The 16,766-nt window shown below is 41.1% G+C and overlaps 1 protein-coding gene across 1 annotated transcript in view; it reads right to left on the bottom strand.

The window, feature by feature from the left end:
* The window catches only part of fxn (frataxin), an 18,322-nt gene extending 6,600 nt beyond the window's left edge, over positions 1 to 11,722 (bottom strand). Inside the window, exons 1-4 of the mRNA XM_034091387.2 lie at positions 11,531 to 11,722; positions 9,273 to 9,350; positions 8,457 to 8,530; positions 8,256 to 8,376 (exon numbers count right to left, since the gene is read on the bottom strand). Coding sequence (XP_033947278.1) covers positions 8,256 to 8,376; positions 8,457 to 8,530; positions 9,273 to 9,350; positions 11,531 to 11,569 — 312 coding nt within the window. The 5' untranslated portion in view covers positions 11,570 to 11,722. The remainder of the gene's footprint in view (positions 1 to 8,255; positions 8,377 to 8,456; positions 8,531 to 9,272; positions 9,351 to 11,530) is intronic.
* Between the last annotated feature and the right edge of the window lie 5,044 nt (positions 11,723 to 16,766).

Below are 16,766 nucleotides of genomic sequence, written 5' to 3'. Positions count from 1 at the left end.
CACTCCATCGGTATCGGCCGATACTGATTCCGGCGATCGGCCCCGAAATTGGCGATCGGAGCATCCCTAATTCTTTCTTCTTCAAGTTTGTATCTTCTTGGTCGAATGCACTTATTGTAAGTCGCTTTGGATAAAAGCGTCCGCTAAATGCAATGTAATGTAACATCATCACAAAGACTTAAGAGTAAATGGTAGATTTATAGACTCAATAATCTCATCAGGACCGTCAATCTATCAAATTATATTTATATAGCCCAATATCACAAATTCCACATCACGACACCCTCTGTCCTTAGCCCCTCACATCGCTCAAGGAAAAACTCCAAAAGAAATCCCACAATTAATGGGGAACAAATGGAATAAACCTCAAGGAGAGCAACAGAGGATTGCCAAGACAGAAGTGCAATCTGTGTCGCGTGTGTGTATATCAAAAAAGAAAAACATCTACAACATAAGGGCTTTGTAGGCGAGAAAAATAATGTAAGATGTTATCCTGTGTTCTATCGGGGCCCAGTGCAAAGCAGCCACTACAATACAACTGAAGACCCTTAAGAGACTTTTAAGTGCGCACGATATACTTTCTCTTTCGCACAAGATACTTTTTAGAAAGTTACCAGTGCGCCAAGTAGTAAGTGGAGCGCACAGGAGACAACCGTTTCATTGCAGACTGTTATGTTTATGTGGGAAAATGACAGTGCATACATTATTTGAGATATATTTCAAACTCGGACTTCATTTTAGGGACATTTCGGCCAGAGGTGTAGAGCTATTTGTTTAAGCACCGGATTGGCAAAACAGGAGAGTCTGTAAACCAGTCTGCCTTGCTCTATGAATTCATGTCCGTGACTCTCACAGTATCTGCTATCAGAGCTGTGTCTTTTACGCAGCGCCTTCACTGTGTTTACAGTAGAGATCGAGGCTGCTACGTTTCTCACACACACACACACACACACATTTACATGTGTAAATAATCCAATTTGTGTTCTGTGAAACTGAAAAGGATATGACATTGTTTTTGTTACTTTCGTTGCAGTTGTATATGTCTTAAATGGTTTAGGCTAACTTCCTGTTTTATTTAGATGCTTTTATTTTGAAGGCGAGTCTACGCTGTTGACAGGAAGTTGTTGTTGCTATGGAAACGTGAAATGCTACATGATGTGCGTGTGTGTGTTCGGTGTATGTGTGTGTCCGACACAGGCATTTGTTTTCAAATTTCCATGAACAGTAAATTACACACATCTGGCTAACTCCATATGTGTATTCCCAAGTGAAAGAAGTTAGTTTAATCTTAATCTCGATGTAGGCTAGTACAAACGCCACTATCATAATATCTTCTGAAAACAAATGCCCACACATACACACATACAGACACAAACATACACACGCCCTGGTGACCGGACATCTTCTTCATAAAACTAATAATATGGCGTAATAATCGGGCAGTTCGATGTGTCTAACCATAAGAAAGTATCTTGTGCGAACGAGAAAAATGTATATCGTGCAAATTAATAAAACTAATTAATAAAACGTGGCCTCGTTTTATTTAAAGGGGACATATGCTATATTTGAACAATATATTACAGGGCCATACCTATATAAAGTATATAAATATAGTTTTTTTCTTCAAAATACCAAACAGATCCTGCATTTTAGCCATGCCTCATTTCACTCCATTTGCTCTTTCCAGCCCTGTTTTTGCAGGGGGCTGATTCTGTGAGCTGGGGCTGATTCTGTGAGCTGCAGCTGACCACGCCCCCGTGCAGGAGAGGGGGTGCTTTGAGATCAGCTGCTGGGCTGTCAGAAGAGGGGGAGAAAATCGAAGCAGTTCCTGCCGTTGCTACGTTAGTTCAAACAGTAACAACGGACTATCTTTCTTAGCGGATGCATGTCAATTTAAATCAATACATACAACTATTTTTTAAATCAATAAAATCATTTTCTAAATCCATAAAAGCATTTCAATTAATATTGGGAGTCATATCATTACTTTGTTGAGAATGTGACAATGTAATAAGCGGGATAATGTGCATGTCCTTCATGCCGATCTAGATCCCTCCGCTTCGCTTCGGGCTCCTGATCAGCCTGTCGTGTTCTTTTCCCCATAATGACCGCGTCGCTCCACATTATCCCTTACAGATGATTATATAGAGTCATTATTCATTTGTTTTAAAGCAGGAGGCGCAAACGCTTGCCTCGGGGAGGGAGAAAAAGAGCCACAGCGGAGAATAAACAGAAGGGCAACCATGCAAGGGAAGTCTTCTTCGCTGCTTTTGTGGCAGACTACAGCGCCACTTACAGGCCTGGCATATGTGACCTGCTCTATCGAAATCAGTCGCATTGACCCGAAGACACATTTTGAGTTGAATACACTGCTGGAAAGAGGATATTCCTAGCTTTCTAATGATATCAGGATTGTTTTTGTACTCCAAATAGTAAGCGAAATATGTCACATTATATAATGACTGTCACCGAGTCATCATTTTGAGAAAAAGGCCTTCAAAGTTTCCTCTTCTCTGGAATCCATCGATCCGATTGGTTATTAGCAAATGATCAAAATACTACGGAGGGAAGATATTTTCGTTTGGATTACTGGTCTGGGGGAAGCCCGCAAGTGTGTGTGTGTTTGTGTAATTTTGCGTGTGTGTGTATTGCGTTTGTTTCCCGGGGAAAACCCTCACGAGAAACACCGGCTGTTGTTATGCCTGCTGTGACGTTAAGTTACTCCGTACTCCGTTCTCCGCTTGTAATTATGCCGTTACAAGCTTCAAAGTTGTATTTATCATCTGAATTTGCCGAAACAAGTTTTATATTCTGAAAGCCAAGACTTTGTTTAATTAAAATCAGATGAAAACAAACTTTAACGGACCCTGCCGTGTTATCTATGATTACTATACGCTTACATTCATAATGTCAGCCGGAGGGAGCGGCGGCGCTGCGGAAGAGCAGATTGCCTGTCATCTTCCCTTTACAAGCTTAAAGAATGTCTTTATCGTGTGAGTTTGGAAATAAAAGTTTCATATTCTGAAAGCCAAGACTTTGTTTGTTTAAAATCAAACAAAACACCTGAACCCCGAAAAAATAGTTTTTTACGCAAATCCACATTTATTTTTGAAATGAGCCGTTGCGACTTCCGACTGATTTCGATAGAGCGGGTCACATATGTACTACAGCGTCTCCATTGGCAATGGCCGGCTGTGGCCCAACCTCTCATTCCCCTGATAGGTGGAGAATGTACCACTAAGCAGAGCACCCCTTTTGTGACGTAGAAAATAATTCAAATCTGGATCAGTCTGTATCAGATCCGTTGCAGCCCCGTTTCTAGAGATTTGGGTATAGAGGAAAGGGTTGTGTTCCCTGACACACCGGGGACACATATTCATGTATAAAAGACGTACAAGGGTGCATTTTGCATGATAGGTCCCTTTTAAATTGAGGCCACGAATTACACCTTGTGTGCACAAATTAATAATGCGTGGCCTTGTTTTATTTATTTTTCTCTCTATGAACCCTCCAGGGCTCCGTAGAACTCAATGTTATTTTCTACACATTATTTTTGGATTACTACAAACTCCATGTTGTTGTCATGTTATAATTGTCATGTTATTTTATGTATCTTATCTAGAATATTAAGGATACATAGTAATGTGTTTTACACAGTCTTTCTCTGATTATATTTATCAGCAGCTGTCATCAAGCCTGGGTGTGAGTCTAGAACATCAATAAAGGCAGCCCATCACAGTCCCTCCCCCCGGTGATATGTCAATCTGTGCAGGAGCTGACACACACCAAAATAGCATCCTCTCGTAGGAACACGTCATAACCTATGGTCACAACTGATCTGTTTATTTGTGGGACGTCTGAAGGATCCAGTATGAAGTTAATGAATCCAGATTCCGCAGCTGGCTGAGGCCGTAGAGGTGCAGTGAGCAAAATGCTAACATACTCAATAGTAACAAAGTGGTGCAGGCATGGGTAAAGGAAAATAGCTAACATTGGGCTAAAAACAAACCACATCACATCAGCAAGGCTTCACATCACCACCGGTAAGCTAAAGGTGGCTAGTGTTCAGCGTGAGTAGTCTCATTTAGCCACTTGTATGCAACCGCCATTTTGTACGTGGAGGCTCAAGAAATTCCTACTCCGGGTACTAAATGCCATATTTTAGAATAACACATGAAAAACCAAAGACCTCACTTTGGGAATCTTACCAATAAAATCATTCATTAAATATTGACTGCGAGAAGAAGAAGAAGCCCAGAACTGCTAAACTGCTAACCCATTTCCTGGTTTATGACTCGTTCCTTAACCACCCTATACAGTGAGCATGACTTTTCAATGTCCTATCTCTCTGTCCTGAAATGTTTTCCCCTCTGAAAGGTCAGGATCACTGTCTTTCTGTAACTCAAGGATTTACAGATTTATAGCTTCCTGCCAGATAAACTGGAGCTGTCTGCCAACAAGAACAACAAGCTCCAAGAGTGTTGATTCTACAGGGCAAGAAATCAATAAGGCAACAGAGCACAGCAGCCAAAGAGCAGCTTTATGGAGCACAGAGATGTTTCCAACCAACAATCCTGCATCACACCTTCCTATGGATTTACAGACTATAATTTAAACTGTGGCAGCTGTCTGTGTTTCAATTAATCCGTTTCTCATGCTATCAGGGACCACTGAGGATGTCCAGCCAATGGTGAATGTTCACCAATGTATAGGTTGGGGTTTTTATGATAGGAGGAGGAGCTATAAAGACCTTTAGAGGAATTAGATGTTTATGTACTTGAAACAAGTCATGCAGCTGTCACCAGTAAAGCATAGCGTAGACGCCCCTTTCAGTCCAAAGAGAAAAAGGTTTGCACCCACTAACAGCTTGGTTAAAATAGATTATCTCACTTTCCCTAAATAGTCTACTTTTCAGCAGTGTGAACTCAGAAATGTTGAGTACCACAAAGTTTTATGTCAGAAATGTATAGTGCAGCACAAAGAAACTGCCGGATGCTAACTTGCATACATTGGGCAATATGCACAATTAGGAAAAATTGCATTTATTAGCAGCGATCAGCATGTGCAGACAATAGCTCAAAATTGGCTTGGCCAATTTGGACAGTTTTCGTGTAGATTTTGAGAAATATTGAGGAGGTTGAATCTATTTCTGCCATTTTTAGGATAAAAAAATGACAGAGTACCCCTATTAAAATCGACCGAAAATAAATCAAAATAGCCCACAAAGATTACAAATAGGTCTGCTTTCTGGTTAAAACAGCCATTTGTGAGATCATAATCTCAGAAATGTATTCAACATCAACAAAACCACTAATAAATGTGCCAAGCCATTTGATAGTCTGCATATGCTAATTAATGACACTTATGCTTATTGTGCAAATTGCCCAACATATGCAAGTTTGTATCTGACAGTTTCTATGTGCTGGGGACCCGTACTGTACATTTATAACATAAACTTTGGGGTACTCAACATTTCCAGGTTCACTACAGGACTATTTTAGCTGGCAACTTGACTATAACCTTTGTGTTAGTTAAAAAACCTGAGTGGTTGGAGAAGCTGGGGTAGGTCATTTTGGAGAAACCAGCTGGAGTGCGCTAGAATTTGAAAATACACAGCCGGAAAAGATCTGCCCCTTCCTCACAGAGCCCCTCCTCCAACACACAGGAACGCGCACATGACCAATGAGGGCACGAGACAAGTTTGTGCACAGATGGCAGGCTGACAGGCAGGTAGGCCATCCAGTTACTTTAGCCGGGCCGGCTCAGATGATTGGTCGTGCTTTTTACAGCGCTACGGGTTCCACAGATTACATTTTTGTTATATATTTTTGGTCAAAGCACTTCAGATATTCATTGCTATCGGGATGTTAAGAGCATTCCATGGAATATAACAAAAAGTGTTTCTGAAATAAATTACATACCCCACCTTTAATTTACGACTGGCACCTTCCTATTATGAAGCTACAAAATAATGCACACTCTCCAGCCAATCAAAATCCAATACACACTTTGGATAGTTTAAAAAAAAATATATATATATACACATCTGAGCAATAAACAGTTGGTTGTAGCAGGCGGAGGTTGTACATGTCATGTCTCACTAACTGGGCAAAATGTATTTAAGCAAGCAAACACATTAAATAAAAGTCCTATGTATAGAAGAGAGCAGTTGATTTGTGAACACACCCAAATACCTCTTTGCTTTCAGTTACATAACAATCTCAGTAACATATGTTCAGTAATAATGAATGCTGTTTTTTTTTCTTAGAAACAGATATATTTGTATTAGTTAATTATATGTTACATCACATAAATGTGTGGATATTTATGTGGTGACTAATCTGCCTGAGATTCCCGTTAACTCACATAACTGTTCCCAACACATCCTTTCCCTTTCTTTTGAATTCAATGCCATTTACATTTATTTTTTTGATCTGCTTTAAATAAACTGTAAACCCTTAAAGTTGAAATAAACATTCTGAATGTATTTACTTTGATACAAAACGTTTGCAAGGCTGTCTTCTCTTAAAATGTTCTTATTTATTATGCTCCTCTATAATCTTCCAATGTAGCTACAGTTTAGTGTTGGGAGAGGATTGTGCTCTTGAGACAACATTGTCCTTAGCTTGTAACACGAGTGATATTAAGGTCATGACAATAACATGTTATATACTGACTACATGGTATACCCATACAGTCTATGGGTATAAATAAGACACTAGAACAACTCTTTCAAGGATATTACTGACATGTCTGATGTAACAGTCTTATTGCCAGTTCTGCCAGAGATGTTGATGACAAGCTCTGCTCTCCACCATAAAGATTTTGGTGAGCAGCTCCCCCTAGTGGAGGATCACCTGCACTGCACTGAAGATAGTTACTGTCTTCTTCAGGGTGAACTGTATCTTAACCTCGACACTAACAGGTTCAAGTCTTCTTATAGCAATCATTACTTCATTTAAGATGGAAATACAGTGAAAGGAAGTGGATTTGAGTAGTCCCTTGGATTTGCTGATGTGAAACATGTCTCTATAGAGTGGTGCAGTGATGACGGGTTTTTTTAGGGCGACCAAAAAGTTAGCATTACAAGGGCTCCCTGTACTAAAAGGAATGGGATTCTTGCATTGCTATATGGAATACTGCACAAAATAAGATATGTGGCAAACTCACATTTATAAGCCGGATAATCGTCACTTAATAACATAAACTACCCGACGGTAACATGACTTCACATCACCAACACTAAGCTAAAAGTGGACTTGTCTTTGGTGTGATGAAGTTAAATAGTCTTATTTAGTAACTTGTTAGCAACTGCCTTTTCTTTATCAACCATAGATCTTATTTCAGGCATCCAACCAAAAACATAATGGAAAAAAACGATTGGCTCGCGAGAAGGAAACTGCCAGTGTGCTTTCCGGGATTAGGACTCAAACCCTGCACATCTTATTGTAATCCACTATGGATTACATAGATCTTGCTCAGCACATTGTTCTTTCAGTGCATTAAGATGCACCTCAGTCTCCATGTTATCTGATTTCTTAAACTCATCCATGGACACAAAAGCAGAGTTCTATTTGGATGTCTACAGTGCAGGTCAAAGACTTTCCATAGAAAAAGATGAGCAAAAGGATAGAGGGATGCACCTATACATATTACTTTTAATTCCATCAACGATCTGTCCTTCGAGGAAACCAAAAACTGACATGCAGCAAGTATGCGTGGATTTATAGTAACTGGGTTGTGTGGTAAATGGACCTGCATTATCTTTACCCAAGAGCGCTGCGGACTAGAGGAACTGGGGACCAGATTCACAGTCTTATGATGAGGGGGTCAACTCACACGACAGTACATCCTGAGCCACAAGCATTATGTGGACACTTTCTCTGATGCCCTATAAGCTGGGAGTGCACGTGAAAGCACTGTTTGTGAAGGAGCACCCCCAAAGTATTTACTGTGAGCTTAAAGGGAACCTTCACTGATATTCCACATCAACATGTTAAAGGTGTCGGGGAGTTCCACTGCCTGTGTGTAAAAAACCTTCTTGTGGATCTAAGGAAACTATAGTATAATAGTTAGATAGTTAATACGCGTTTCCCATTTTCAAGGTGTAAAAAATAAGAACCTCTATAATAAGCCTGCTCAAAGTTGAGTAGCGTGAGCGTACGATGAACATCAACCTATTATTAGTGTGTAAAAATACCACGTACAACATTCAGATGTTCCACAGTGACAGTGCACAGGACAGGGTGACTCACAGAGAAGACAACATCGTAGTCTGCTCCAGTGAACGCTTCATCTGTCAGGTCCTCAAAATACTCCGTGAGAGAATCCAACGTGTCGTCTGCCAGCTTCTCATACGCTGCTTCAGTCAGCTCACTGGACACAGTGACACACTCGTTATTAGAAATGTAACCATTCAACTAATGATGTTAGCAATGAGATAGAACCTGGTTTACCTTTTCTCCAGCCTTATGGGTGTCAGGTGGAGGCTTCTCCTCCATGGAGCACCATCAGCCCTGTTTCCAAACCACTGACACAGAAACAGAGGTCAGAAACAAGACCACACGCACTCAGCAGTTCGTCATCTTCACACTTCTGACCAGTGATGTAAAGTAACCAAGTACATTTACTCAAGTACAACTTGGAGGTACTTTACTTGAGTATTTCAATTTTGTTTTACTTTGTACTTCTACCCCACTACAATTCAGAGGTAAATCATGTACTTCTACTGCACTACATTTATGTAATACCTTTAGTTACTTCACAGATGTGGATGAATGATGTGAAATATAACCAAGTGTTAAATCAGACTTTAGTTCCACCTGGAGTAAATCCACCAGCTACCCTGCAGTCTACAAAGTACTTCAGACTAGCTGCACCTTCACCAGCTTTGAGAACACTTTCATGATCAATCTTTATAAAACACATCATATATATTATTCTGAAATGGACCAATCTGCACAACGACTACTTTCACTTTTGGTACTTTAAGTATATTTTGACACCAATACTTTTGTACTTTTTACCAGAGTAACATTTTGAATACAGGACTTTTACTTGTAACAGAGGATTCCGACACTCCTCCTTCCTTTTACTCAAGCACAAGATCTGATTACTTCTCCCAGTTATCTTTTACTTTCACATTTGACCTTGCAGGATTTTTACCGTCCAGCTTAACTTCATAATATATCGTTCTCCCAGAGCTTCTGTCCCCTCACTCTGATGACGTTAAAGTGTGTAACTCGTGAATAGAGTCCTGCAGCAGCACTCACTTTGTGTTGAGGTTGACAGACAGGATGCAGAGTGTGTGTTGTAAACGGAGCCCCCCTCAGCTGAGACGCGCTCCTGAGCTGAAACATATCAAATAAACAGTTTACTGAGTGTTAGAGAGATATGACGCAACGGCAGGTGTTACCGCTTAACTGGTGTCACTGGGAACTGGTGATATTCTATAACGGTAGGAAGATGTGTCAGGGGCGTGTACTTTGAGGAGCCATTGTTGAATAACCAGGAAATACACATTTCGATCGCTTCTTCTGTCGTTTACATTCATCTTTTGGTATATTTGGCTGGATAGGAACACTTTGATGCACATTCAGTACCAGTGTGTGGGGTTGTGGTTGCGATGCCGATATCCGGACGCGTACAGCGAGGACTACAAAATGACAATGAGTTGACTGGGGGTGTCTGTTCAAAACATTGCACGCTTGAATAAATCATTTAAACCAGTTATTTTTGCCCGACTTATTACTGAATATCGTTCTTAATGTGATACCAAGTCCACCTGAGACCCGTGTACACCTTCAGACAGCCTCCCAGTGAAGCACACGGGGTTTACTCAGTTTGAAAGCAGCGTGGAGAAGTCTTCAACTGTGGAGCTGTGATCCGCCCAGGATAAACTGTGATACGACTTCTGTTCTGTGGCAATCTAGCAGCGACCATGTTTTTTATTAAAGACTACACACACATGTATCCCTTATCAAAACGGTATTCTGCACGTTGCAGCACTTATCCAGATAAGATGTGACGGTTTACTCGTGTTGCAAAGATAGCAGCAGAAAGTCATTGCTGCATGTGCAGGGATATTTAGACTTTAAAATGCTGCTTGGTCATTCATTTTGGTCTCCGCAAACAACATTAAGTATCCTCTATTCAAAAATATAATTCAGTGTCCATCGACATGAAAATAACTAAAAAGTTCATGCTGGACTCAAACCCGAGTCCCAACAGCAAAACACACTGAGTGAGCCACGAATCAATGCGACACGTTTGTTTATCACAGGTGAATTTCACACATTAACATTGTTAAAAGATTCATAAAAATGCAACCCAACCATCATTTATAATGCGAGCGAATGTATGTACACTTTAAGTCATATATATATATATATATATACATATTATAGTAGGCATTTGCTTTTACATAGTATACTGACTGAGGTCTGTATCAAGCCCCATTAAGACCGAGATCAGATTGATATCCTAGTGTATCAGCCTGTGAGCCCACATTATGATGTGATAAGTGCTCATTTTACATATAAATGTATTCCAGTGCACACATTAAGTTGTATAATATAAATATAAATATAAAATATGCAAATCAGGCCATGTGTTTCGTTATGTAGTATAATCATCACCGACAGATGGAAAGACAACAATAACAAGGAATTAATATTACCAAGTTACACAGAAATAGATACAACATATAAGAAGAAAGACCACAAAGATAAAAGCATTAACGTTAAGATAGAAACGAAAACATGTTCACAGCAGAGTAAAAATTATGATTATATGTGTTTGTTCTCAACGTATGTGAGTATCCTCGTCATTCGGTCTGTGTCGCTGTGTCGATGCATAACGAAAGTTAACAAAGTAAACAGTCACATCTTATCTGGATAAGTGCAGAATACCGTTTTGATAAGGGATACATGTGTGTGTAGTCTTTAATAATAAACATGATCGCTGGTAGATAGCCACAGAACAGAAGTCGTATCACAAGTTATCCACAGCTCCACAGTTGAAGACTTATTCACTCCGCTTTCAAACTGTGAGTAAACCCCGTGTGCTTCACTGGGAGGCTGTCTGAAGGTGTACACGGGTCTCAGGTGGACTTGGTATCACATTAAGAACGATATTCAGTAATAAGTCGGGCAAAAATAACTGGTTTAAATGATTTATTCAAGCGTGCAATGTTTTGAACAGACACCCCCAGTCAACTTATTGTCATTTTGTAGTCCTCGCTGTACGCGTCCGGATATCGGCATCGCAACCACAACCCCACACACTGGTACTGAATGTGCATCAAAGTGTTCCTATCCAGCCAAATATACCAAAAGATGAATGTAAACGACAGAAGAAGCGATCGAAATGTGTATTTCCTTGTTATTCAACAATGGCTCCTCAAAGTACACGCCCCTGACACATCTTCCTACCGTTATAGAATAACACCAGTTAAACAGCTAATGTTAGCTTCATGACATTAACTGCGTGTCTGAGTGTAGCTCCGCCGGTTAGCTTTAGCTAACGTTACCTGTTTAAATATGTTCCCGAGTCTCTGCGGTGCCCCCATGTTGAGCTGTCAGCGGTTACATATACAAATAAATACCAGGGAATCTTTGAGTGAAGGAAAGGCTCTGGAAAGCATGTTCCCCGCTGCCCTGTGTGACCGCCAGGCTGCTCCGTCCTCCGTGTCAATGGACCGAGGAGCCGCTCCCTGCCGGCCACACTGCCGCCTGCTGGGTGGGAGAGTGTGAGAGATAAACTCAAGATAGCCTAATTTTTCGGACACTGAAAATATGTAATGTTCATATCGAATATTATTGTATTATTGGGAAGGTAAACATTGTGTATTTGTTCTACGAATCTTGCGTATCTTATCACAGCTTTCCACTTGTCATACCAATACTGCATATATTTTATTGTATTCTATTACATTTTTTTACGTGTTTATCTATATTTCATGTAAATATTGCTATAATTTAATGTTATAATAATTTGTTTTAATAGTTTTATTTTTGGGTTATTTTCTTACAATTTATCTTCTTTTAGATAACCGGAACCGGTTTTTCTTTTCAGCCCCGGTTTTGTTCACACAGCCCAGAGCCCGGCTGGTGCTGCCCATAGATATATATAAACACTAGGAGTGGAGTGCACCAGCTGGGCATAAGCTGGGCGTAACTCTACGTCCGACGTAGAACCGAAGGTTAAGACCAAACTAAAGTTATGACTAGTGCACCACTTAGACTTAAGCCCTGTATGCGTTGCGCCCGGGTGTAACTTTTACGCCTAGTATGGAGCAGGCGTAAATCGGAAAGACAGACTAGTATCCATAGTAACGTAAAACAGGCAAGAAGGATATTAACGATGGCAGGGCGTCTTGTTTACATGTTTAACAATGAAAGGGCATTAAAAAGAGAAAGAGTAGTCTGTGATCGAACAAACCCACTGGACATCTATTCAGACAGTGAACTGATAGAGAGGTTTCGTTTCGGCAGACAAGCCCTTTTTGATTTAATCGAGGAGATCTCCCCTCAACTCCAGCACGGATCAGACCGAAACGCTGCGCTCTCCCCAACCTTGCAGGTGCTGATTGCGCTCAGATTCTACGCGAACGGGGCCTTTCAAAAATACTGTGGGAGACTTGATTAATGTTCATCGCACAACTGCATGTCGGGCTATAAGACAAGTTTCATTGGCCCTCCAGCACCGATTTCTTTCTCCGTCAGTTCCCGCTGTATCTCTGACAAATCCGTCTTTCTCTTTCGGGGTGCATGTGGCCATTTTGGATTCCCCTTGAGTCATCGCTGACGCTGTGGGTGTGGGAATTCCCTCTTCTCTGCGGTCCTCTGAGTCTGTAAAATGGCGTTGCTTGGCAACAATTACTGTTTCGCGTGTATTCACGTGGACGCGCATCTTAAGACCAGGCGCAGCTACGCCCGAGACTAGTCAGGCTTGGTGCACTCGGTGTAAATTCTAATCACTACGTCGGACGTAGCTAAGCCCGACGTTAGAGTTACGGCCCGTCCACACAGCGGCGTGCGTTGACGCTTCACCATTCACTTTGAATGGGGTGACGTCACTTTTAGCCGAAATGCATCGTGGGAAGCGACGCGGAGCGTAGCTGGGGTGTCTCGCTGCAAAAGTTGAGCAATGTTCAACTTTTGACGCCTCGGCAGAAGCATCAGCCAATCGAATCATATGCCAGTACAAGCTCTAGCCAATCAAACCGCTGCTTGTGTGTCAGGGGCGGGAGATTCATGTGATTGGTTGTTGGTCGAGTTTCAGACACGCCCGCCGGCAAGCGTCAGCGCACGCCGCTGTGTGGACGGGCCGTTAAGCCCTACTTTTTTACGCCCATCTGGTGCACTCCACTCTAGATGACTCACCCGCGCTTCTGGCCAATGGAGACAGACGTTGCCACTTGGCCGCCATCTTGCTACAGGCAGTGCTCTCATTCATAACATTATGGTTTACTATTTAAATAGGCCGAGGCTATATACAGGACGGTCCTGTACACAACGCCAAATGGCTATATACAGGACCGTCCTGTACACAGCTCTCTGAAATGGCTATATACAGGATGGTCCTGCACAGAAGCCCTGAAATGGCTATATACAGGACGGTCCTGCACAGAAGCCCTGAAATGGCTATATACAGGACGGTCCTGTATATAAGGTCTCTGAAATGGCTATATACAGGACGGTCCTGTGGATAAGATATCTGAAATGGCTATATACAGGACCGTCCTGCAGCTAACGTCAAATGACTATATACAGACCGGGCTATTATAGCATGCTTAAGCAAGTTTCGCGGGTGGTAATGTAGGGATAGGATTCACAGATAAATATTCTCACGACAACATTTCAATGAGTTTCCCCTCAATATAAAATTGTGGCAATTAAATCTCTTTCCATGCCAATTGCTTAGCTTTTTATGCTGATTTCAGTCTTTTTTTTGGCTTATCTTTTTATGTTGTTTCAATCATTTTCTACTTTATATTTTCCAATGCACAATGTTTTACTTGTAAAGGATATCACTGCATACTTTAAAGACTACTCGGTTTTATTAAAACTGAAGGTTTTTTTTTAAAGAATACGCCGACATTTCGTTGACGTGTAGTGATTTTGCATTGAAAGCAACACAAATCATTTATCGGCTACGCCGGCATTTTATTTTAGAAATCGGAGAAACCGTCTTTTGAATTGTATGTAGTATGCTGTACATTTTTGTAATTTATCCTGCTGTAAACGTTAATTGTACACCAATTATATCCATATTTCTGTAGACATAAAAAGCCATTTCAGGGCTTCTGTGTAAAAAGCCATTTCAGGGCTTCTGTGCAGGACCGTCCTGTATATAGCCATTTCAGAGAGCTGTGTACAGGACGGTCCTGTATATAGCCATTTGGCGTTGTGTACAGGACGGTCCTGTATATAGCCATTTGGCGTTGTGTACAGGACCGTCCTGTCAGTTGAATGGCGGTCAATACAAATTCTGAAGTTTTTGCCAATCCGATCAGAAATTTAAGAAAACCGGAGATTTTTGGATCTTCAAAGAGCCCGATTACAATGGCCAGACAGGCAAACTATTACATTAAATCATTGGAAAACGACGATCGGGCTGGTTAAATTAAAAGCTGGTTAAATTAAAAGCAGCAGGCGGGGCTGTTATTTCGCCAGCTATTACTCTCACGAGCGAGGCGGAAAATAATTGTTTTATGATGCCAAAAAGCTGCTGTGTCGTGTATTGCACCTCAAACATAAAAAAAACCCCGGAGTTACGTTTTTCTGTACTTCCTCTAAGAAAAAGGGACAGTAAAAGAAGAGCTCTGTGGCTTCAGGCTATTCACAGAGAGGACGAAAATCACAATCATTGGGACCCGGCCAGTCAATACGTGTACGTCTGTGGTAAACACTTCATCACAGGTAAATTATGATGCTAACGAGGCTAATATCAATCGTTGAAGTAAATAGATGTAATGTTAAAAGTTTAAGAAGTGGAAGTAGATGATGCATTGAAATATAAAAAACGGACAAACCAAGGAAATCAGCCAGGGTGACATTAGAGAACAGCTCATTTGGCTCAGACTGAAGCAAACTTATCAATTCATGTAAAAGTTAAAATTGGTGAATATTGAGCGAAATGGGGGGGGGCGGGTTATTATCAAAACAGTCATTATGGTAATTATTTTATGATCTACATATTTTATAGGCGCAGTGAACTTAACCAAAAAACTGTCAAGTTTGTCTCTGTATTTGGCTAACACCTACCTTCATGGTTTAAGGATACCATGTGAATGACGGCGAGCATCCAGATTATGTTCCATCCATATTCCCACAACGACCATCGTCAGAAGGCTCAAAGAGGCTAAAGCGATACCAAAGGAGAGATGCTGTTTCTCAGCATGAGGTCCTGCCAGCAAAAAGGCAGCGAATAAAGCCACCTACAGAGGCTTCTCCTACTGAAACCCCTGAAGATTTTGATACAGCTTATCCTGAAGCCCCTTTCACTGAGGATTCACTTCCTCAGCCCTCTGATGATTATGAACTGAGTGACACGCCAGTATTACATAGGCAGCAGGTTTCCATTGCCATAGAGGTTGCCAATCTCAGGAGAGAAAGAGATGAGGCAAGAAGAGAAAGAGATGAGGCAAGAAAAGAACTCCAGAACTGGTCTAAGGAGCGTTTGTCTGTTCATGCTATTAAAGGAAATGACAGTGCATGCAGGGCCATGACTGGGCTCAGCTGGTCAGTTTTTGACTGTCTTCACCGATATTTAGTTCAGTTCATCAAATCATCACCAAAAGGTTTTAGATTGTCTACCCAGGACCAGCTCTTCCTTTGCTTGCTCAAGCTACGCCAAAATCCATCGATTGCTTTGCTGAGCCAAATACTACACAAACCAGAACCCACCGTCCGCCACATATTCCAACGTTGGCTGAATCTTTTGTATGCGAAAATCACTTTCCTCATTCACTGGCCTGACAGGGAGTGCATCACCCAAACCATACCACCAGTGATGAAGGCCAACTTTCCGCGCCTCACATCAATTATAGATTGCTTCGAGATCAGAATTGAACATCCAAAAGCCCTTAAAGCCAGGTAAAGGTGCCAATATTGATGGTTTAGCTAGGTAGCTTTGACAGTGTTCGTACACAGGTCTGAATAAGTAATACGAATGAGTTTTTAATTTACAGGTCTTGTTTTTTAAATGTATGCTCAGATAGAGGGATGCTCATTGTACCCAGCCGCTGCATGCATCATATCAAATATTAAGGTCCATTAAAGGTTTGAAATCTTAAACTTGAAAATGAGTCCTGTTCATCTAACCGTGTTTTTGTTTCTTCTTTTCAACAGGGCAAAATCATACTCTAATTATAAGAAGTGAACTACGGTCAAATATTTCATAGTGTGTAGTCCTGCAGGAAACATCACCTTCTTGTCCAAAGGTTGGGGAGGAAGAGCATCAGATGGCAAGATAGTTAGGGAATCTGGCTTTATTTCAGCCCTCTACCACCATCCTGGGGACCAGGTAAAGTTTCATCTTACATAAAGTGCACATATTCTACACTAACAGTTCATCACATGCATTTTTTTGGTAATCATTATGGACAAGTGTTGTTATTTACTGTTTGACTGCAAACATTAAAAGCAAAAGGCCTACATCTTATGCATTACTTGTTTTAGATCTTGGCTGATCGGGGTTTTACTCTGAAATATGAGTTTGCCTTACTTGGTGCCAGTCTCGAAACCCCAGCCTTCACTCTC

This window comes from Pseudochaenichthys georgianus, chromosome 9 (genome assembly GCF_902827115.2).
Source record: "Pseudochaenichthys georgianus chromosome 9, fPseGeo1.2, whole genome shotgun sequence".
Taxonomy (NCBI): Eukaryota; Metazoa; Chordata; class Actinopteri; order Perciformes; family Channichthyidae; genus Pseudochaenichthys; species Pseudochaenichthys georgianus.
This window is presented reverse-complemented; position numbering and strand designations above follow the sequence as displayed.